Source organism: Carettochelys insculpta, chromosome 23 (assembly GCF_033958435.1).
Source record: "Carettochelys insculpta isolate YL-2023 chromosome 23, ASM3395843v1, whole genome shotgun sequence".
NCBI classification, from domain to species: Eukaryota; Metazoa; Chordata; order Testudines; family Carettochelyidae; genus Carettochelys; species Carettochelys insculpta.
Window position 1 is genome coordinate 510,457 of NC_134159.1, and position 22,855 is coordinate 533,311.

General features: G+C 42.1%; 1 protein-coding gene across 16 annotated transcripts in view; it reads right to left on the reverse strand.

Annotated features, from left to right (window-relative positions):
• Window positions 1-22,855, reverse strand: part of EIF4G3 (eukaryotic translation initiation factor 4 gamma 3) — a 505,170-nt gene that overhangs the window by 280,021 nt on the left and 202,294 nt on the right. For 12 of the 16 annotated variants that reach the window (XR_012642393.1, XM_074976023.1, XM_074976017.1 and 9 more), the window contains 2 exons: window positions 22,067-22,189; window positions 5,954-6,062 (listed from right to left, as the gene is read on the reverse strand). Coding sequence is in view for 15 of the 16 variants with exons in the window: in XM_074976023.1 (XP_074832124.1) it covers window positions 5,954-6,062; window positions 22,067-22,189 (232 nt within the window). In the remaining variant the exon portion in view is untranslated. The remainder of the gene's footprint in view (window positions 1-5,953; window positions 6,063-22,066; window positions 22,190-22,855) is intronic. The other 4 variants (XM_074976024.1, XM_074976018.1, XM_074976015.1 and 1 more) reach the window with 1 other exon arrangement.

Here is a 22,855-nt window from a genome sequence, read left to right on the forward strand (position 1 = left end):
CACTAGCTGGAAAATGGTACACTCATGCTGTGGTGCTTGGGGCCAAGTCAAATCTCTCCTCCAGTGCCACAACTAGCGCTGACTCCATTGGGAGTCCCCAGAGAGGGATGTCGCTATTCCTCTTTGTCTGAGGTCTGAATGATTTAGAAACAGGACACTTGCCACTTATATGCATTCACCTAGACATTTCAAACAACTGCTATGCAGACAACTGATGGGCATTAGATGCTTATACCAATGACATGGTTTCAAGCCAAGGGATGGGGGCACTCCCCATCCATAAGCAAAGTCCTGTCTGGAACCAACTGAAAAGTCTAACGAGCAGTCACTCTACTAAGGATTTTTGGTTTTTGTTTGTCTTTTTTTTTTTTTTTTTACAGAAAAAGTCTGTCAAAAACTGATGATGCAGCAGAATATTCCACCACCATCATTGGTGACAAGAAGAAACTGAAAGTGGGGAGAATGGCTGGTGTCCATCATACAGCGCCAGAGCCACTCCCTTATGGAAACTGGCTAAGAGAAAAAACTTCTGATGTCAATGCATGTCATGAGCACACAAATCAAATGTGGATTGGGCATAAGCAATCAGGAAAAGAAAAATTACCACAAACTTTCGTGTATTATTGTAGAAAAAAAACGATCAATGCATAATGGAAGCAATACTTTCCAAACCTCCTACAACATTAATGGTGTCATCTCTGACTCAATCCGTCACTTAGCCCACTAAGGATCCCCAACACTTCTTGATGTAAAGAAAGCCATCAAACAGATAAAAACTAATAAGGCATATGGACCAGACAGAACCTCTTCAGAAATCTTCAAAGAAGGAAAAAATTTACTGGCACTCCAGCGTCATGCCCTAACACTCAAGATCTGGCATTTAGGAGAAAACCTAATTGACTTTACTATTACTACTACTACTACTACTCCCTTGTAATCCACATGGAACATAAGTCATCTAGAAGTCTCCTCCACTTTACTCTGTCTTGGGACAAAACATCTAGCTGGCTCCAGGAGTACCCCTAGTTGTTGTCCTTCAATCTCAGTAGACCTGCTCCACGTTGCCTGAGGTCTTCCACTTTTGCATTTTCCCTGCAGGTTCCACATGAGAGCTTGACAGACTATGCTGGATGATGCTTTTCTGAGAGTACGGCCTAGACATTCCTACATTCTTCTCTTGATTTCAATGTCAGTTAGTTCTTGTCCTGCACTGTTCCAAAGATCCTCATTTGTGATGAAGTCTTGCCATTAAAAATGTACACACTTGGACTGAGGTGGAGATGGACACAGGAAATGGATGTGTTGAGAGCCTCTGGATTAAGCTAAAAGGGGTAAAAAACACAGGTGATGTCCTGCTAGGAGTCTGCTACTGGCCACCTACCCAGATGGAAGAGGTGGATGAGGTTTTTTTTTAAAACAACTAACAAAATAATCCAGGGCCCGGGATTTGTTGGTGATGGGGGACTTCAACTGTCCAGATATATGCTGGGAAACTAACACAGCGACACACAGACCATCCAATAAATTCTTGGACTTAATTGGAAACAACTTTTTGTTTCAGAGGGTTGAAAAACCTACCGGGGGGAAGCTGTCCTAGATTTGATTTTAACAAATAGGGAGGAACTGATTGAGAATCTGAAAGTGGAAGGCAGCTTCGGTGAAAGTGATTATGAAATCATAGAGTTCACAATTTTAAGGAAGGGTAGAAGGGAGAACAGCAAAACAGAGACAATGGATTTCAGGAAGGTGGATTTTGGTAAAGTCAGAGAGCTGGTAGGTAGGGTCCCATGGGAAGCAAGGTTGAGGGGAAAAACAATGGAGGAGAGTTGGCTGTTTTCAAAGGGACATTACTAAGGGCCCAAAAGCAAGCTATTCCTCTGCGTAGGAAAGATAGAAAATATGGCAAAAGACTGCCTTAACTTAACCAGGAGATCAATGTGAGATCTCAAAATAAAAAAGGAATCATATAAAAAATGGAAACCAGGACAAATTACTAAGGATGGATGCAGGCAAACAACACAGGAATGCAGGGGCAAGATTAGAAAGGCAAATGCGTAAAATGAGCTCAAATTAGCTATAGACATAAAGGGAAACAAGAAGGCTTTTTATAAATACATTAAAGGCAAGAGGAAGATCAAGGATAGGGTAGGCCCATTGCTCAGTGAGGAGAGAGGAACAGTAACGGGAAGCTTGGAAATGGCAGAGATGCTTAATGACTTCTTTGTTTCAGTCTTCACTGAGACGTCTGAGGAAGAAATGTTTCACATAGTGAATGCTAGTGGGAAAGGGGTAGGTTTAGAAGATAAAATAAAAAAAGAAAAAGTTAAAAATTACTTAGGAAAGTTAGATGTCTGCAAGTCACCAGGGCCTGATGAAATGCATCCTAGAATACTCAAGGAGCTGATGGAGGAGGTATCTGAGCCATTAGCTATCATCTCTGGAAAATCATGGGAGACAGGAGAGGTTCCAGAAGACTGGAAAAAGGCAAATATAGTGTCCATCTATAAAAAGGGGAATAAGAACAACGTAGGAAACTACAGACTGGTCAGTTTAACTTCTGCGGCAGGAAAGATAATGGAACAAGTAATTAAGGAAGTCATCTGCAAACACTTGAAAGATGGTAAGCTGATAGGGAACAGCCAGAATGAATTTGTAAAGAACAAATCGGGTCAAACCAATCTGACAGCTTTCTTTGATAGGATAATGAGCCTTGCAGATAGGGGAGAAGCGGTGGATGTGGTATATCTAGATTTTAGTAAGGCATTTGATACGGTCTTGCATGATATTCTTATCAATAAACTAGGCAAACACAGCTTAGATGGGGCTACTATAAGGTGGGTGCAAAACTGGCTGGATAACCGTACTCAGAGAGCAGTTATTAATGGTTCTCAATCCTGCTGGAAAGTATAACAAGTGGGGTTCCGCAGGGGTCTGTATTGGGACCGGCTCTATTCAATATCTTCATCAACGATTTAGATATTGGCATAGACAGTACACTTATTAAGTTTGTAGAAGATACCAAGCTAGGAGGGGTTGCAACTGTTCTGGAGGATAGGGTCAAAATGCAAAATTATCTGGACAAATTGGAGAAACAGTCTGAAGTAAACAGGATGAAGTTTAATAAAGACAAATGCAAAGTGTTCTACTTATGAAGGAACAATCAGTTTCACACATACAGAATGGGAAGCAATTGTCTAGGAAGGAGTATGGCAGAAAGGGATCTAGGGGCTATAGTGACCACAAGTTAAATATGAGTCAACAGTGTGATGCTATTGCAAAAAAAGCAAACATGATTCTGGGATGTATTAACAGGTGTGTTGTGAACAAGACACAAGAAGTCATTCTTCCACTCTACTCTGCGCTGGTTATGCCCCAGTTGGAGTATTGTGTTCAGTTCTGGGCACCGCATTCCAAAAAAGATGTGGAGAAATTGGAAAGGGTCCAGAAAAGAGCAACAAGAATGATCTAAGGTCTAGAGAACATGACTTATGAAGAAAGGCTGAAAGAATTGGGCTTGTTCAGTTTGGAAAAAAGAAGATTAAGCATGGACATGATAGCGGTTTCCAGGTATCTAAAAGGGCGTCATAAGGAGGAGGGAGAAAGCTTGTTCTTCTTGGCCTCTGACGATAGAACAAGAAGCAATGGGCTTAAACTGCAGCAAGAGAGGTTTAGGTTAGACATTAAGAAAAAGTTCCTAACAGTCAGGGTGGTCAAACACTGGAATAAATTGCCAAGGAGGTTATGGAATCGCCATCTCTGGATATATTTAAGAACAGGTTAGATAAATGTCTATCAGGGATGGTCTAGACAGTACTTGGTCCTGCCATGAGGGCACGTGGTTAGACACGATGACCTCTCAAGGTCCCTTCCAGTCCTAGTATTCTATGATTCTATGATAAAGAGCTTCACAGGTGGACTCTGAACAACCAAGATCCTATTCACTCAATCAACAAAGAGACTTTGCAGAATGCAAAGCAGTTCTGTTACTTTGCTTGACATCTTCTGCCGAGAGCAGACACTGAAAAGGCAGGCTCAGCAACATCCTAGGTACACCTATGCAGCTTTCAGATACTAGAGAAAACATCTTTGAAGACTGTGATTTCAAGAACCAAACCAAGCATCTCATGTAGCAAGCTGTTACTAATGCTGCTCTCCTGTACACTGCTAAATCCTGAGTCACATCTAATAGACAAAGCAAGGCTCTTGAAGAATACCATCAGTGGTGCCTACACAATATCTTCCAAATCAAGTGGGATGATTGACACACCGATGTAGTGTTTGTCCCAAACCACAAGCTATAGTAGTAAACCTATTATCATCCACCACTTATTCCACTGGGCTACTGATGTTCTTTGAATGCCAACTGACTTCTGAAGCAGGTCATGTCCTCACAACTAAGCCAAAGTCAGCAAACTGAGGGAAGGCAAAAAAGGCACTTAAAAGACACCCTCAAAGCCAGCATGAAGTGGAACATACACAAACTCATGCAAAACCCAAGCCATTGACCAACTAAAATGGGAAATGACTAAAAAGAATCTACCCGTTTATCACAAACTCTGAGGATCCTGGATTGGTCTTAATAATTACTTGAAAATCCACCAGCAATAACAAGCTCCCAATTCATGGGACAACATCATTCTCAAACTTTGAAGGATCACCAGTCATTATTTTCACATAAAGTCTGGGACTATGGCTGTCAGCATGATAAAGGATTAGGGTGCTTTCATAGAGAGATAAGTGGATCCAGATCAGAAGCCGGAGCCATGTTTGGGATCAGGAGTAAGGTGCACAAATAACTGTATATTGAACTTACCCACAACTTTAAGAAAGACAGGATATGGAATTTTTAGATAAAAGAACTGTAATACTCTTCACTTATATTTACAAAATACACTTAGATGTAGAAAAAATAAACATTTAAAATGTGCCTGCCAATTACAAGATTTTCAGGGACATTTTACTGCCCCTTCTATCAGCCAGTGGCCATGCTGTTACCTGGACATATGACATCTCTAAAGCCAACTTCTTTTTCCTCCCTGGTTACAACTCTAACTCTTTGAGGGCTAGATTTTCTTCCTCTAGCAAGCACTCTTCAAAATCTTCTTGGGCACAAAGGTTATGGGAATTGCACAAAGAAAAGCATAGTGCTTCTAAATTTTCAACTACATACAACTGTAGGCAGAATCCTAAAAATGATACTACAATGTATGAATGTGGAGAACTGGAATGCCCATTAATATATTGCCAACATGTTACAAACGCAAGTTTTATGGGTGTCTAAACAGACATAACATTTCATGGGTGGAATAAACTTTGCATGCAGTGTCTCAAGTTCAAGGATAACTTCTTTTTGAACACTTTTATTTTAAAACTCCTTTTTTTTATCTGTAAGAATGAAATTTAATATTTTAACCTGCAAAATTTAAAAATAGTTCTAAATATAAGTTGAATTTTTTTTAGCCATTTACTGCACAATTTGCACAATAGCAGTATCAATTTTCTAATTAACATTGTCTACAGATGTACTGAAAGTGCTGTCAGAATATGACAAACAGCTCTAAAGGAACCATTATAATGTGCTGGGTAAGTGGTATTTCTGTAGCTAAATATATATTTCAACAACATTCTTGAGACGTTCCCTTGTCCATGTGATCTTTTTATTTGCAATAATTTGGCTGACCTTAAATAAGGAATCATAGAACAAGAGCAAAGGAGAGTCACACTACCAACATTTCTGAAACAATGTTTTGGAAAAATGAATTTTAGTGACACAGTTTTTAACCAATTCTACTTTACCAAATTTCAATGAATCTGTAAAAGATTTTGTAAAAGGTTCAAAAAATATTATATTTCTGCAGCTGGCCATCCTGAGTGCTTACAAGCTTATGAAAAGTCTGATTAATGAGAGGAGAAATGACTAAGAACACCAGGGAGAGAATAACCATTAACAAACCTTGCTTCAGGTCGCTAGTTGCAGTGACAGGGTTGCTGGCAACAAGATGAGTGTTCTCCACAGTCCCATAAACCACAGGGATGTGCTCTGGGACCTGGCTGGATAGCTGCTGGGATTTGAAGTACAAAAAAGGGTGATAATGAGCATGCGAACGTAAAAACTAGCAACATGGATCATAAGCAAGCAAGATGGGGAGACAAGAGTAGGGTTGGATATAAAAGAAAAGCAAAAGGCAGGGAAAAATATACACAGACCAGTTGAATAAATTCAAAAAGTACATAGGAAGGGGATGAAAGAAAAAGGCAGCAGGAGAAGGTGTGGGGGAAGGAGACGGTTACTATTAACAACAGCAAGAAAAGACAGCACAGTCATCAAAACATTTCATATACCTATGTCTTCCAGGAACAGCAGAAATGCTCCTGGTGATACTTTTCAAAAACTGGGGTACACTGAGCCAATCCATCAAAAAAAAAGTTGTATAAAAAGAACTGTCTAACACTATTTCCAAATAATAAGCAATTTCAAATATTTTTAATATTTTTGATCAAACCTTTAGAAAACAGCAAGACTGGAATTTGCAAAGACAAGTATGACTATCAAAAGGTAAAGCCTTGACAGATTTAAGAACTACCCATCCTGATGCACTATGAACTTGTTAGCACAATAAAGCTCCACAGAAACACTACTATTTGTAATCAAATATTTTTTAAAGATCTAGACTGTATATTCATGTATGCACATGTATGAGAGCTATCTTCTACCAAGAGACTTATACCTTATACCTGTTGGTTGATAATGAAATGAAAACAAAAATTATTTTTCTTCACTCACAGAAGTGAACAGGAATAATTGGTCCATACTCAGTTTACAGCAGGCCTGATAGACTACATATTTAAAAATAAGAGTGCAAGGCCAGAGGGAACATATATCTTCACCATCACCAATCTGACAGGACAAATAATCTCTATGACAAAATACTCAAATCAGACTCTCTTCTGGATTTGGGTGGTGTTAGCAGGGATTCCATAAACCCACAAAATCCATCATCTCCCCATAGAAATCTAATATAAACTTTTTTTATGAAACTATGAATGACAACACAAAACCCACCCAAATTTTTCAGAGAAAATCTTTCTGCAGGTTACTTTGTTGATAGTTGGAAAAGTGTTCCCATCAGTAAATACTCCCCAAGACACAAAACATTAACCGCACAGGAAGAAACAGCCCACGTTTACTTTGCAATTTATGTTAATAATATCTGATCCAGCAGCTTCATAGTGTGAAGTTCCCATCAACACATCTACCTTCAGTGACTTCTCAGATGTGATATACACAAAAAAGCTAGAGGGATTTAAGCATCCAACTTCCACTTAAATATACAGTGGACTCTTTCATATCCAGCCACCCTGAGACTGGGAGGTTGCCAAATCTTCAAATATTTTGGATAACAGAGAAGCATTTATTTGTATTTACTTTCACTATATTGTACTTATGGAAAATGTAAATAAAATTTACTTAAGGTGATTTGAGAGTTCCAGATGATAGAATGCCAGATACAAAAGAGTTTACTATATTTAATCCTATGACCTCAGTACCCCACCCAAAAGTTAATGTGTTAAAACGAAGTCTGGGATGGACAGAAGGACAGCCTCACCTACAAATTAATGTCTTTAGATGGATCGTGGGATGAGAGAAGCATGACAGCCGGCTTATACTCTTATTTCACATTAACTAAAATTACACTAACATATTAATACCTGTTTCTATATGTGCATATGCAGAGCGACCTCAAGAGTGTTTCTAACACAAACCATAGAGTTTATTACCTTTTGTTCACCCCAAAGTCAGGGTATTTTTCAGCAAATTTAACTTTATTAAAAACCCTACGTTAAAGGCCGTTTCCTAGCACTGTTCCAAATCTGTGTGACCCAGAATACCAATTTTACACATCTCCCACACAATGAAATTAAGAGCTTTGTGCAGTGTGACAAGGTAAGGCTGGGAGGGGGTGAGAACAAGAGGGAAAAGCAGGGCTGGCAAACAAGCAGAGTGTGAGAAGCTGGGGAGGAAGCCACCCTGGGCCAATTGGGGCCAGCTGGTCCCACTGAAGCCTGCTTTTAAAAGAACCTTTTGCCCAGTAGGACGGGGGAGAGGAGGATGGCAGAAGAGATGACAGAGGAGAGGATAGAGAGTGGGAGGAGAGAAGCAAAACGACTTCGTCTAGAAGCACCAGAGGAGGAGAGGACTGCTCAGCCACAAGGGGCAAAGGCCCCTGCCTAGGAAGCCCCAAGATTCGGTGTAAGGCCAAGCAGATGGACCGCACAGGAGGAGCCAATCCAGGAGGGAGAACATGCTGCTGCTGCTGCCGCTGCCACTACCACTACCAGAAGGAGGTACGGGGGGGGGAGGAATCGTCTGGGGAAATGGCCCAGGGAAGAGCTGCAGTGTTCATAACGAGGGAAGCCCACTCCCACCACTAGCAGCCACAGACGGTCCCTGGGCCAGAACCCGGAATGCGTGGGTGAGGCCGGGGTTCCCCCCCACCAACCACCATCTCCCCTGTGGCGAGCCCTGCCACAGAAGGAAGGTGCTAAAAGAAGAGGAAAAGGAAAATTGCATACAGGCCTCATTTAACACTGCTTCCAAGCTCACTGAAGTCAAGGGAGCCTTTCTAATGAATTCACTGAACTAGGCTCTTAAATTTAAGGCTTCCTGCTCCCATAGAACTTTGTCAATTGTCAAAGTCTCCTGCAACCTTCTAATAAACGTAACTGGAGAAGTACTTCGTTTAATGCAGACAGCTCACATTTCCTGACAGAAAGAGGATTCAGCATAATATGGGGAGAAGCAGCAGCAGCACAGCTAACTGCTGTTAAGATTCCAATAGTTGCTTCAGTGAACACAATCCCCTCTGCTTGCCTATCTGAGAAACAAACCACGTGGGTGGGTAGAACCCTTAGTCTTAGCAGCCAGGGAGTGGGGGCAATAGTGGGGACAGCCAGTGTAAGTTGCAGCAAGAGAGGGAACAGGAGGAAGGAACAGTTGCTGACAGGCTGCCAACTCCTAAGCAGGGAAACTGAAAGATTTCCCTCCTTGGAGAGAGAGAAATTAGTTGAACATATGGGTGGGCAATAAATTGGCCAGCCAAGGAGAACTCAAGTAAGTAGCAAAAGGTAATCAGCTTTCCTTCCCTGCACTGATGTTAGCAGGAGAGTAGGGAGGCATCCCCTCCCTATACTTCAGAGCTGTCCATTACATACGAGGAAGAGAACAGCGGAAGAAAGAGAAGTAATTTTCAACTGTACAAAGCACACAACTCCAAGTGGACTAGAAATACAAGTTAGGGCTACTGGGATTTTTTGGTCTACCACAATGGTTCCCAAAGTTTTCAGCATTATGCCCCCTTTTTTGATTTTTGAGACACCTTCACACACCCTCAGCTCTTCTTTATCAACAACCAAACCACTTTTAACAAAAAATTCAATTCAGAATTTAAAATTTAAAATAAACACACAAACTTGGTATAAAATTTTATTTAAAATTAAAAATAAGCAAAAATAGTTTTTCTTGGCCCAAAAATTTAATAAAAATGTAATTTAACATCAGAAATAGCAGAAACAAAACAAATGTAATGTGAAGGATAATACTGCATTTTCTTCGAAAGTTAGGAAATCCTAGGTTTGAAAGATGAAAGTGTGCAACGCAAATCGTTCTCAACATCCAGTCAATTTCTGTTTCATTTTTAATGTGACTAAACTTGAAAGGCTTTTTTTCCACAGAGGTACGTTGAAACGGAAGGATAATACATAGCACTTCTCCTGCTTTTGAGTATGCTGGGAAATATTTTAATCCAAAATTCCACCAAGCTTGAGTTTTCAAACTTATCTTTCACAGTTGAATCACGTTTTATTTTGATTGCTTATTCTTGCAATACTTCTAGCAATGAATCGATATCTGTGTCAAATGGATTGCATACTAATTTATAAATGGGGTTGCCAGAAAAGTTGTCTGGAAAATAGCAGATGAATTTGTCAGCAAGGAAGTCCAGATCAAACATGGTTTGTTCTTCAGATCCTCTTTACAAAGTTCTCGGAAACCTTCATTTTCAGCAAGTGATGAAAATGTTGCAAAAGACGAAAAGTTAGGTATTCAAGCTTGTGTTCGATGTTTCCAAAGTTGGATTTTTTTCTGTATATGTTTTGATGGCATCATGGTACACTGTAATGTTTGCAGCACTGTTTCCTTGCAGCTTCAAACTGAAGTTGTTCTAAGCTTCAAAAAAATCCACGAGGTATGCCAGTGAAAGTTGAAATGTTTGGTCCATAAATGCATGATCTAAACTCTTCTTTCTTCTGTTGCTTGAGGAAAATTTCCACTTCGTCTTTAAGTTCAAATAATCTCAAAAGCATGTTCCCTTTGGAAAGCCATTGTACTTCTGTGTGAAACAAAGGAGTTTTATGACCCACTCCCAAATCCGTGCAAAGAGCAGCAAAAGGTCTCGTATTTAAAGCGCTGCTCTTCACAAAACTGATAACTTTGATGGCCATATGAAAGGGTTTTAGCAGCCCACACTTGTCTGTGTATGGAGCAGTGAACTGTGGTTACGGCTGGATTATTTTCTTTCATCAATGTCAAAAATCTAGAGTGAGAGCCAAACGTCACTGGACGATTATCTCTACATACACCAACCAGTTTTCATCATGCAAGTCTACGTTCTTCAAAAAAAATTGGAAATCGTTTGTATAACATCAGCAGCCTTTGACGTGGTCATCAATTCCTTAGAAAAAAGCACTTCTTTCACAGTTCCATTATTAATTAATCGAATGTAGACAAGCATTGTGCTACATCAGTGGTATCATTGTCGCTCTGAATTGTGAAAAAAGGAGAAGTCAACAGTGCCTCCATAACTTGAAGTTTAGTATCTTTCGCCAGGTCATCGACGAGATGTTTCATGGAATTGTTGGAAAGTGAAATTTTTTTCTTGCTTTCGACACAAAGCATAATATCGGCTACTTTCAACAAGTAAGGCTTCACAAGAGTTTCTCTGGTCTTGCGCACTTCCTTGGCTTTAGGGATGAGTAATGACAGTTCATAAGATCCTTCTACCACTTTGATCGATGCTTGAGGAAAAGCTCCAATACTGACCAGCTTCTTTTGTTTCAATTTAGCAGCAAAAAACTCTTTTGGTTTGTCTGTTAAAGTGTTGTGGTTCTTCGTCAAGTGACACTCAAGACAACTAGGTCTCAAGGTGTCACTGCTGAGGACTGTGCAGCATACTACACAATAAGGATGATCGATCCCACTTTTTTCCATGACAGTGAAGTCACACTTAACGTAGCCTTCATCGTACTTCCTTTTCCTAATCATGGCCATAATATATTAATTCAAAAATCTACAAAAATAATTTTCCTAAATAGAATAAACTTAACGGACATAAATCACTTTGGTAAGTTATCGCAAAAGTTTATTTACTATGGTTATTACATACGGATGTCTGCTGCCATATATGTACTCCACCACCAGAAACTGTCAAGGAGTGGCTACCTACTCCCACGATAGAACAGTCCCAAAAACTCCCATGAGTATCATTGCCTTCTACTTCATTCTTCAGCCTCCCCACTGATCAAACACGTACCCCTACACATCAAAAGAGAAAAAAAATCACATTTTGTGGTAACAAATTTGAAAATAAAAAAAATTTTACAGCATTGGTCTCCAATCTTTTTACACCCAAGATCACTTTTACAATGTCAGGATGAGCCCCAAGGCCCCACCCCTTTCCTTAGGCCCTGCACTCTCCGTTCCCCTTCTCCCCATCATTTGCTGTCCCCGGCCATTACTCACTCTCATTGGGTTGAGACAGGAGGTACAGGCTCTGGGGTGGGAATGAGCAATTTGGGTGTGGGAATGGGTGGCTTAACAGGGAAATCCTTAGTCAGCTTAAACTCAAAAAGGATGCATAAAAGAAATGGAAATGTGGACAGATGACTAAGGAGGAGTATAAACATACAGCTGGAGAATGCTGGGGAGTAATCAGGAACGTGAAAGCACAATTGGAACTGCAGCTGGCAAGGGATGTGAAGAGTAACAAGAAAGGTTTCTACAGGCATTTTAACAATAAATGGGTTATCAGAGAAGGTGTGGGGCCATTTGGATGAGGGAGGTAACCTAGTGACAGATGATGTAGGAAAAGCTGAAGTACTCAACACTTTTTTTGCCTCAGTCTTCACGGACAAAGTCAATTTCCACATAGCGGTCCTAGACAATGCAGTATGGGAAGGTGGAGGGCAGCCATCTGTGGGAAAGGAACAAGTTCTGAGCTATTTAGAAAAACTATATGTACACAAATCCATGGGTCTGGATTTAATGCACCTGAGGGTACTGAGGGAATAGGCAGAGGTCATTGCTGAACCTTTGGCCATTACCTTGGAAGACTCTTGGAGATTGGGAGAGATACTGGATGACTGGAAAAAGGCAAATATAGTGCCCATCTTTAAAAAAGGAAAGAACAATAATCCAGGGAATTATAGACCGGTCAGGCTTACCTCAATCCCTGGGAAAATAATGGAGGAGATCCTCAAGGAATCCATTTTGGAGCACTTGGTAGAGGGAAAAGTGATCAAAAGTTGCCAACATGGATTCACCAGAGTCAATTTGATTAGCCTAACCAATTTGATTAGCTTCTATGACGAGGTAACAGGCTCTGTGCACGTGGGGAAGTCAGTGGATGTGATATACCTTGACTTCAGCAAAGTGTCCAATACAGTCTCCCACAATATTCTTGTCCATAAGTTACGGAAATACGTACTGGATCCTTGGACTGTAAAATGGATAGAAAGTTGGCTTGACAGCTGGGCCCAACGGGTAGTGGTCAATGGCTCAACATCTGGATGGAAGGCAGTTTGAAGCAGAGTGCCACAAGGCTCGGTTCTGGGGCCGGTGTTGTTCAACATCTTTATTAATGACCTGGATGAGGGACTGGAGTGCACCCTCAGCAAGCTTGTGGATGACACAAAACTAGGGGGGAGAGGCAGATATGCTGGAGGGTGGAGAGAGAATCCAGAGTGAGCTAGATAAATTGGAGGAATGAGCCAAAAGAAACCTGATGCGGTTCAACAAAGAGAAGTGTAGAGTCCTGCACCTGGGGCAGAAGAATCCCAAGCATTGTTATAGGCTGGGAACCAACTGGCTAAGCAGCAGTACGATGGAAAGGGACAGAGCGGTTATGGTGGATGAAAGGCTGGATATGAGTAAACAGTGTGCCCTTGAAGCCAAAAAGACAAACAGCATACTAGGGTGCATTAGGAGGAGCATTTCATGTAGATCTAGACAAGTAGTTATTCCCCTCTATTCAGCACTGGTGAGGTCACATCTGGAATATTGTGTCCAGTTTTGGGCCACCCAGTATAAAAAGGATGTGGATTTGCTGGAGCAGGTTCAGCAGAGGGCAACAAAAATTATTAAGGGGCTGGAGCACAAGACCTATGAGGAGAGGCTGAGGAATTTGGGCTTGTTTAGTGTTCAGAAGAGAAGACTTAAGGGTGACTTAATAGCAGCCTTCAGCTTCCTGAAGGGGAGCTCTAAAGAAGAGGGTTAGAAGCTGTTCTAAGTGGTGTCAGATGGCAGAACAAGGAGTAATGATCTGAAGTTAAAGAGAGAGGGGTGTAGGTTAGATATTAGGAAAAACTGGTTCACCAGGGGGGCGGTGAAGCACTGGAGTGTATTACCTGGAGAGGTGGTGGATTCTCCATCCCTTGAGGTTTTTAAGTCCCAGCTTGACTGGGTCCTGGCTGGGATGACTTAGGCGGGGTTTATCCTGCTTGAAGCAGGGGGCTGGACTAGATGTCCTCCTGAGGTCCCTTCCAGCCCTATGATTCCTGAGATGCCAGCTCTGACATGCACCTGCAGGACTTCCCCCTGTGCTGCAGGAAGCCAGCACTACCTCCACTTTTGCAGGAGGTAGTGCTTTGTTTCGAGAAAAAAAGATGGTGGAACTCAAGGTCCAACCCCCCCGCACCAGAATTCAAGCTCCAATCCCCTACCCCTAGGCTTAACCCCCCCACCCGCAGCCCCAATTTACAACCCCGCTCACCCCCATGTGGCTTTACCCCCCCACAGCCCCAAATCACCCCAAGGCTTCACCCCCTGGCACCCCAGCCCCCCTCCCAGCTCTAAATCAATGCCCTCTCCCAAAACCAAACACCATCAGCCCCCCTCTAACTCCAACACCCGAGGCCCTGCTCTAACCCCAAAGCCAGGCACCGCCAGCTCCCCTGCTCTTACCCCGTCCCCTCCCCCAAGCCAGGCATGCCCAGGTCCCCATCTAACCCCATCCTCCTCCCCTCCCTCCACCCAACTGCAAAGCAACACTGACTCACCTTTGCAGGAGAGAGCTCTACGCGAGTCTTTGCCTGCCACCTGCTTTTTATAGCAGCTGCACTAGGTTGCCCACATAAAACAGTAGTGGCTACTCACAGCGACCTGGCATGCTGAAGTAAGGAGGATGCAATTAACTGGCCTGCCGTTAAAACAATTCAGTTGAGTCCCTTGCTTCAGCACACCACGATGCCGAGAGCCAGAAGCAAGGGAGCAGCAGGAACCCCAAGCCACATACCAGCTCCTTAATGAGATGCATTCAAGGCTCAGAGCAGTTCAAAAATGGTGGTGCAGATACCGGTGCCCTAGAAAAAACCCTGGTAGGAGGTAACAACAGTACAGGTTCTTTTTTGGGGTGGGGTGAATGATGGGGCTAGGGGGCGTGGGAACCCATGGTCTAACCAATCACTTGCGACTGGGCTTCAGAGCTGAATGTAGCAAGCCCTGGACATCAAAGCAACGCAATGTTTACTCACTGGTAGTGGGTTATTTACGAGGTTGAGGTAGGGAGAAACAAGAGAGAAGAGCTGTATGGCTGATTTTTTATTGGTGAAATGAAAAGAGGAGAGCTGCGAGAATGGTCAGGTTTGAGTATTTATACTTTTCCCCTTGGTTAACAAAGAAGTGTAATTTTAAGCCTGAAAACACATACACTCAGGAATCAGGAAGTCCTTCTGTAAAGGCTCCAAAACGAAAGTTAGCTCAATCACAATGGAAGTATATTCTCAATCACGTATCTCACAGCACACAATAATTCAATATAAATGTGCTATTTGAACATTTCCCTGCTTTATATTTGCTTAAGTGTGATATTAAAAATTAAGATTTTCTTGCACGGAATATAATCACAGAACCTTAGAAGAAATCACAATGGTCATCTAGCCTAACCCTTCCCAACATACAGGATCTTTTGTGTCTAAAACAATAGAATTATAAAAGATTAGGGTTGGAAGAGACAGCAGGCAGTCACTTAGTCCAACCCCCTTCTACAAGTAGGGCCGACCCCAATTAAATCATTCCAGTCCAGGGCTTTGTCAAGTCAAAACGTCTCAGGATGGAGATTCCACCTCCACCCTAGGTAACCCATTCCAGCACCTCTCCACTCTCACAGTGAAATAATTTTTTCCTAATATCCAAACTAGACCTCCCACATTCTGTGGATCTGCCACCACTAAGAATAGCCCAGCCCCATCCTGTCTGGAGCCCCTCTTTAGGTAGTTGAAGGCTGCTATCAAATACCCCCTCATACCTCTCTTCTGCAGACTAAATAAGCCCAGTTATCTCCGTCTTGCCTCATAAGTCATGCACCCCAGCCCTCTAATACTTTTCATTGCACTTTGTTGGACCCCACATCCTTTCCGTAGTGGGGAGGGGGCAAAACTGGATACAATCTGGGACCGATCCTGTTCAACTTGTTCATCAATGATCTAGAAAATGAGGTAAGCAGTGAGGTGGCAAAGTTTGCAGATGACACCAAGTTGTTCAGGACAGTCAAAACCAAAAGGGATTGTGAAGAACTACCAAAAGATCTCAGCAAACTGAGTGACTGGGCAGCAAAATGGCAAATGAAATTTAATGTGGGTAAGTGTAAGGTAATGCACATTGGAAAAAATAACCCAAATTACACGTACAACATGATGGGGTCAAATTTAGCTACGACAGCTCAGGAAAGGGATCTTGGAGTTATAGTGGATAGTTCTCTGAAGACATCCACGCAGTGTGCAGCGGCAGTTAGTAAAGCAAATAGGATGTTAGGAATTATTAAAAAAGGGATAGATAATAAGACAAAAGATATCATACTTCCCCTATATAAAACTATGGTACGCCCGCATCTTGAGTACTGCATGCAGATGTGGTCTCCTCACCTCAAAAAAGATATATTGGCATTAGAAAAGGTTCAGAAAAGGGCGACTAAGATGGTTAGGGGTTTGGAACGGGTCCCATGTGGGGAGAGGCTAGAGAGACTGGGACTTTTCAGTCTGGAAAAGAGGCAATTGAGGGGTGATATGATAGAGGTATATAAAATCATGAATGGTGTGGAGAAAGGGAATAGAGAAAAATTATTTACCTTTTCCCATAATACAAGAACTAGGGGACACCAAATGAAATTGATGGGTAGTAGGTTCAAAACTAATACAAGGAAATTTTTCTTCACACAGCGCACAGTCAACCTGTGGAACTCCTTGACGGAGGAGGCTGTGAAGGCCGGGACTCTATTAGGGTTTAAAAAAGAGCTCGATAAATTTTTGCAGGTTAGGTCCATAAATGGCTTTTAGCCAGGGGTAAAGTATGGTGCCCTAGCCTTCAGTACAGGGGCAGGAGATGGATGGCAGGAGATAAATCACTTGATCATTGTCTTCTGTTGTCCTTCTCTGGGGCATCTGGCATTGGCCACTGTCGGCAGATGGGATACTGGGCTGGATGGACCTTTGGTCTGACCCAGTATGGCCATTCTTATGTTCTTATGTTCAATACTCCAGATATGGTCTCACCAGTGCCAAAAAGAAGGGGATGATCACTTTCCTCAATCTGCTGGCAATACGCCTACTAATGCAGCCCACTATGCCCTTAGGCTCCTTGGAAATAAGGGCACACTGTTGACTCACAGACAGCTTCTCTTTTACTTTAATCACCAGGTCATCTTCTGCAGAACTGCTGCTTAGCCATTCGGTCCCCAGTCTGCAGCAGTGCATGGGATTTTTCCATCCTAAGTGCACTTTACTTTGTTGAACCTCATCAGATTTCTTTTGGCTGAATCCTCCAATATGTCTAGTCACTCTGGATCCTATCCCTGCCCTCTAGCATATCTACCTCTCCTCCCACTTTTGTGTTATCTGCAAACTTGCTGAGGGTGCAATCCATCCCATCTTTCAGATCATTAATGAAGACATGCAACAAAAGTGGCCTGAGGACTAATGCTTAGGGCTCTCTGCCTGATACTGGCTGCCAATGAGACAGAGAAATCAATCACTATCCATTGAGCCTGACAAGACAGCCAACTTTCCATCCATCTTATAGTCCATTCAACCAAACCGTGCTTCTTTAGGTTCTTGGCAAGTATACTGTGGAAGACAACACCAAAAACCTTGCAAAAGCCATGGTATATCATGTCCTCTGTTTTCCACATATCTGCAGAGCCAGTTATCTCATCACAGAAGGCAATCAGGTTGGTCAGGTTGCCCTTTGCCTTGGGTAATTCATGTTATCTGTTTCTGATCACCTTTCTCTCCAAGGCCGTGTCTACATGTGCCCCAAACTTCGAAATGGCCACACAAATGGCCATTTCGAAGTTTACTAATGAAGCGCTGAAATGCATATTCAGCGCTTCATTAGCATGCGGGCGGCAGCGGCGCTTCGAAATTGACGCGGCTTGACGCCGCACGTCTCGTTGCCGCACGTCTCATCCAGACGGGGCTCCTTTTCAAAAGGACCCCGTCTACTTCGAAGTCCCCTTATTCCCATGAGCTCATGGGAATAAGGGGACTTCGAAGCAGGCAGGGTCCTTTCGAAAAGGAGCCCCATCTAGATGAGACGTGCGACGGCAAGCCACGTCAATTTCGAAGCGCCGCTGCCGCCCGCATGCTAATGAAGTGCTGAATATGCATTTCAGCGCTTCATTAGTAAACTTTGAAATGGCCATTTGCGTGGCCATTTCAAAGTTTGGGGCACGTGTAGACGTAGCCCAAGTGCTTCAAAATGAATCCCATCACAGCATCCTAAAATTGCAGGGGATTTTTGCAACATCATACCATTGCTGAATCATGGTGAGGTTGAGCTCCGCTACAACTTCCAGATCCTTCTTACAAGTACTGCTGCTAAGCCATTTATTCCCCTCCCTCCCTCATTTCTAACGTGTGCATTTGGTTTTTCCTTCCTAAAAGTAATATCTTACATTTGTCCTTACTGAATTTTAATTTTGCTATTTCTAACTCAATTCTCCAATTCAGCTATGAATCTTGGTGCTATCCTTCAGTGTTGGTACTCATCCATCCTTGCATTGTTCATGTGCAACTTTATCAGTATGCTCCCAATTCCTACACCCAGCTCATCAACAAAGATGTTAAACCCAACAAAATCTAGAACAGATCCCTGTGGAACCTCCCTGCAATCTCACATCATTACAAAACTACTCATTTTTGGGGTTGTTTAACTAATTATGTATCCACTTAACGGCAGTTCTGCCAAGTCCATATTTGTCCAGCTTACTTATCAGAACATCACATAGGAGTGTGTTAAAATACCTTGCTGAAGTCCAGATATACTATGTCCACTGCATTACCTTTATCCACTGAACCCCTGACACTGTCACAGAAGGAAATCAAGCTGCTTTGGCATGACTTGTTCTTGGTCAACCCAGGAACAATACAGTTTATGTCTTCACTTTCCAGGTATCAAAATCAGGTTCATTGGTGTGTAGACTCCTAAGTCTTCTCTTTTCAAAGACATGCACTATGTTAGCATTTCATGATCACCCCCCGCATTCATGAATTTGCTATTATTTTTGCCAGTTGCACCAAGATTTCTTCAGCTAATTCTTTCACTAACCTCAGGTGAATACCATCAGGCCCCATATTTTTATGTTTGAGCTAGAACAATACTTCCCTCTGCTCTCGTCCCCACTTGCTCCTCCTCTTCTTTCCCTACATTGATGATATCTTCATCATATGGACGCATGAGAAAGGAGGTCCTTGAAGAACTCCACCAGGATTCCAACAACTGCCACGCAAACATCAACTTCAGACTTGATCAGTCCACACAAGAGAGACACAATCTGGACAGTATGGCGCAAATAACGGCCTCATAAACATCACCCTATACTAGAAACATACTGACCATTATACTTATCTATACATGTCCAGCTTTAATCCAGAACACATCACATGATTCATTGTTTACAGCCACGCCCTAAGATACAACTGCATTTGCACCAATTCCTCAGATACAGACAAACACCTACAGGATCTCTATCAAGCACTCTTAAAATTACAACACCCATCTCAGGAAGCGATGAAACAGATTAACAGAGCCAAGGAGGTACGAAGAAGTCACCTACTACTGGAAAGACCCAACACATAAAACACCAGAATGCCACTCGTCTTTATCAACAGCCACCAGCTAAAATCACTCCAACACATCACCAAGGATCTAACAATGTATCCTAGATGACAACCCCTCACTCTCACAAATTGTGAGAGGCAAATCAATCCATAGAATCACAGAATACTAGAACTGGAAGAAACTTCAAGAGGTCACTAAATCCAGTTCCCTGCCCTCTTGGCAGGACCAAGCACCATCTATACAGCCCTCTTAGATATTTATCTAACTTGTTCTTCAACATCTCTAATGATGCAAATTCTACAACCACTCTAGGCAATTTATTTCAGTAATCAACCACCATAACAGTTAAGAAAATTTTCCAAAGCTATGTCTACACTAGCAGCCCCTCTTGAAAGGGGCCACCTCATTATACATAATATGCAGCACCTCATTAGCATAATGATGGCCACAGCACTTTGACAGTGCTGCTTTCGATTGCGTGTGGCTCGTCTACATGAGGTCCTCTTCAAAAGGACCATGCACACATTGAAATCCCCTTATTCCTATTTGGTTACAGGAATAAGGGGATTTTGACATATTCAGGGTCCTTTCAAAAAGGACCCCGTGTAGACGAGCTACAAGCGATCAAAAACAGCACTTTCAAAGTGCTGCAGCTGCCATCATGCTAATTAAGTGCTGCATATTCATGGCAGCACCTCATTAGCATATCCCAATGTGTCTCACTAGCATCCCCTTTTTGAAAGGGGGATGCTAGTGTAGACACGGTCCCAATGTCCAATCTAAATCTTCCTTGCTGTTTTTTAACCTCATTGATTCTTGTCCTATTTTCAAAGGCTACAGAGAATAATTTTTTCCCCTCCTCCTTGTAACACCCTTTTTTAAGCACTTAAAAGCTGCTATCATGTCCCCTTCAGTCTTTTCTTTTCCAAACTAAACTAACACAATTCCTTTAATCTTCTCTCACAGGTCATATTTTCTAGACCTTTAATCATTTTATTTGCTTTCCTCTGGACTCTTTCCAATTTTTCCACATCCTTCCTAAAATGTGCAGCCCAGAACTGGACACATTACTCAAGTTGAGGCCTAATCAGTGCAGAGTACAGTGGAAGAATTACCTCTAATGCCTCAATCACAACACTCCTGTAAATGCATCCCAGAATCATGTTTGGGTTTTTTGCAACAGCATCTCACTGTTGACTCATATTTAGCTTGTAGTCCACTATGACCCCTGCAGTACTCCTTCCTCGGGAGTCACTTCCCATTTTGTATGTGTGAAACTGATTGTTCCCCCTAAAGTGAAGTACTTTGCATTCATCCTTATTGAATTTCATCCATACTTACAGACAGGCCCCTAACCTGAAACAAATTCTCACCACCACACAACAGAAACGCAAACCCAAGAAACAATCTCAGCAGCAAAACCCACTATAATTCTGTCCACACATCTACCCTAGTGACACCATCATGGCTACATCTACACTAGGGAAAACTTCGAAATGGTCTTGCTAATGGCGAAATCAGAGAATATTAATGAGGTGCAGAAATGAATATTCAGTGCCTCATTAGCAAGCAGCCAGCCGTGGCACTTCAAAAGTGCCATGTTTCACTCGTGCATGGCTCGTCTACACAGGAGTCCTTTTCAAAAGGACCCTACAAACATCAAAATCCCCTTATTTCTATCAGCCATTTCGAAGTTTTCCCTAGTATAGACGTAGTCTATAAGACGTAACCACATCCAAGCATACTACCAGAGACTCACTCACTTCCATATCTACTAACATGATATACGCCATCATGCGTCAGCCATGTGTCTCTGCTGAGTTCAGTGTGAAAAGCAGATGGTCTCTATGTAGAAGAATAAACAGACATAAATCCAACATCTAAAATGGTAACATTCAAAAACTAGTAAGAGACCACTTCTACTTGTCTGGACACCTAGTAATGGACCTGAAAGTTGCCCTACTTGAGCAAAAAAATTCAAAACCAGACTGCAGCATGAAACCATAGAGTTGAATTCCTAGGCAAACTTGACATTATCAAACTGGGTCTGAATACAGACTGGGAATAGCTAGCCCACTATAAAAAGTAATTTTTCACCCTCTTGGTATCCTCACCATCTTATCAACTATTGGGAATGGTCCACATCCACCCTGACTGAATTGGCCTTGTTAACATTGGTCCTCCGCATAGCACTCTCCCATCTTTGTATATATTTATCGAACTGAAGATGCAAAGTGCATCTGAAAAATTGACTCCAGCCCATAAAATCTTATGCACAAATAAAACTGTTAGTCTTTTAGATGTCACAGGACTCCTCATTCTTTTTGCAAAAACAAACAAGGCTACCCCATGAAGCTGTAGTTGAACTTTCTTTTAGAAAAAAAGCATTTAGTATAACAATACTTGAAACATCTCCTGAGCATACCATGCAAAAGCTGGCTAGAAAGTCTAGAACAGCAACTCTGTTCTGAATATGGGCAACACACTTGTCAAATACTACCAAAAACTGACTAACGATATCTCTAAAATGGTCTATTTATGAATGGACTATTCAGATATTCGAGATGATGATGCAGCTAGTGTGTAGTGAAAATACAGTAAGTGGCTATAGCTAACAGCAAAGTTGAGCCAATATTAATAATAAAAAGCTAACATCACCAGAGCTCACCATCTTATTACCTGAGGAGGAGTAGGTGTAGATGTGGGTCTCAGAGTGGGAGGTGTAGGGTTCCTGCTGCCTCCTCCAGACATTATCTCTTCTGTTATATCTTTGCCACCCTGGTTTGGATCCCGGATTCGGATCTATTGCATTAAACAGAGAAATACTTCAAATGGGTATTCCCAATAGACATCATGCTAGGGAATACAGAGAAGGAAAGAATTCACAAGCCACTTATTACCCATTAAAACAGCATATACACTATCAGCCTCTGGCATACAAATTAGATTTATAATTGCAAAATGAAAGAGATGTGATGAAATACTTCAACCAGCAACGTGTTTGTGTTGTCAGCAGGAAAGCAGTCCTGCCAAAAATACACCATTCACCATGGCACTTATGTGACAAAAGCTTTCGTCTTTTGGGGTTTTTTTTTTTTTGCACCTTTGACAAAAGTTTTCTTGCTCAATTGCTAATATAGACACAGTCTGAGACTGAAATATGACTCAGGTGCTTCACATAAGAACAGTCATACTGAGTCAGAGCAAAGGTCCCTCTAGTCCATTATCCTGTCTGCCTTAGAGAGATGGAACAGAACAGAGAATCACAGAATCACAGAATTCTAGGCCTGGAAGGGACCTTAGCAGGTCATCTAGTCTAGTCCCCTGCCTAAAGCAGGATCAACCCCAACTAAATCATCCCAGCCATGACTATATCAAGCCGGGACTTAAAAACCTCTAGGGACTTAGATTCTAGGGATTAAAAAACCTTAAAAACCTCTAGGGATTCCACCTTCTTTCTTGGTAACG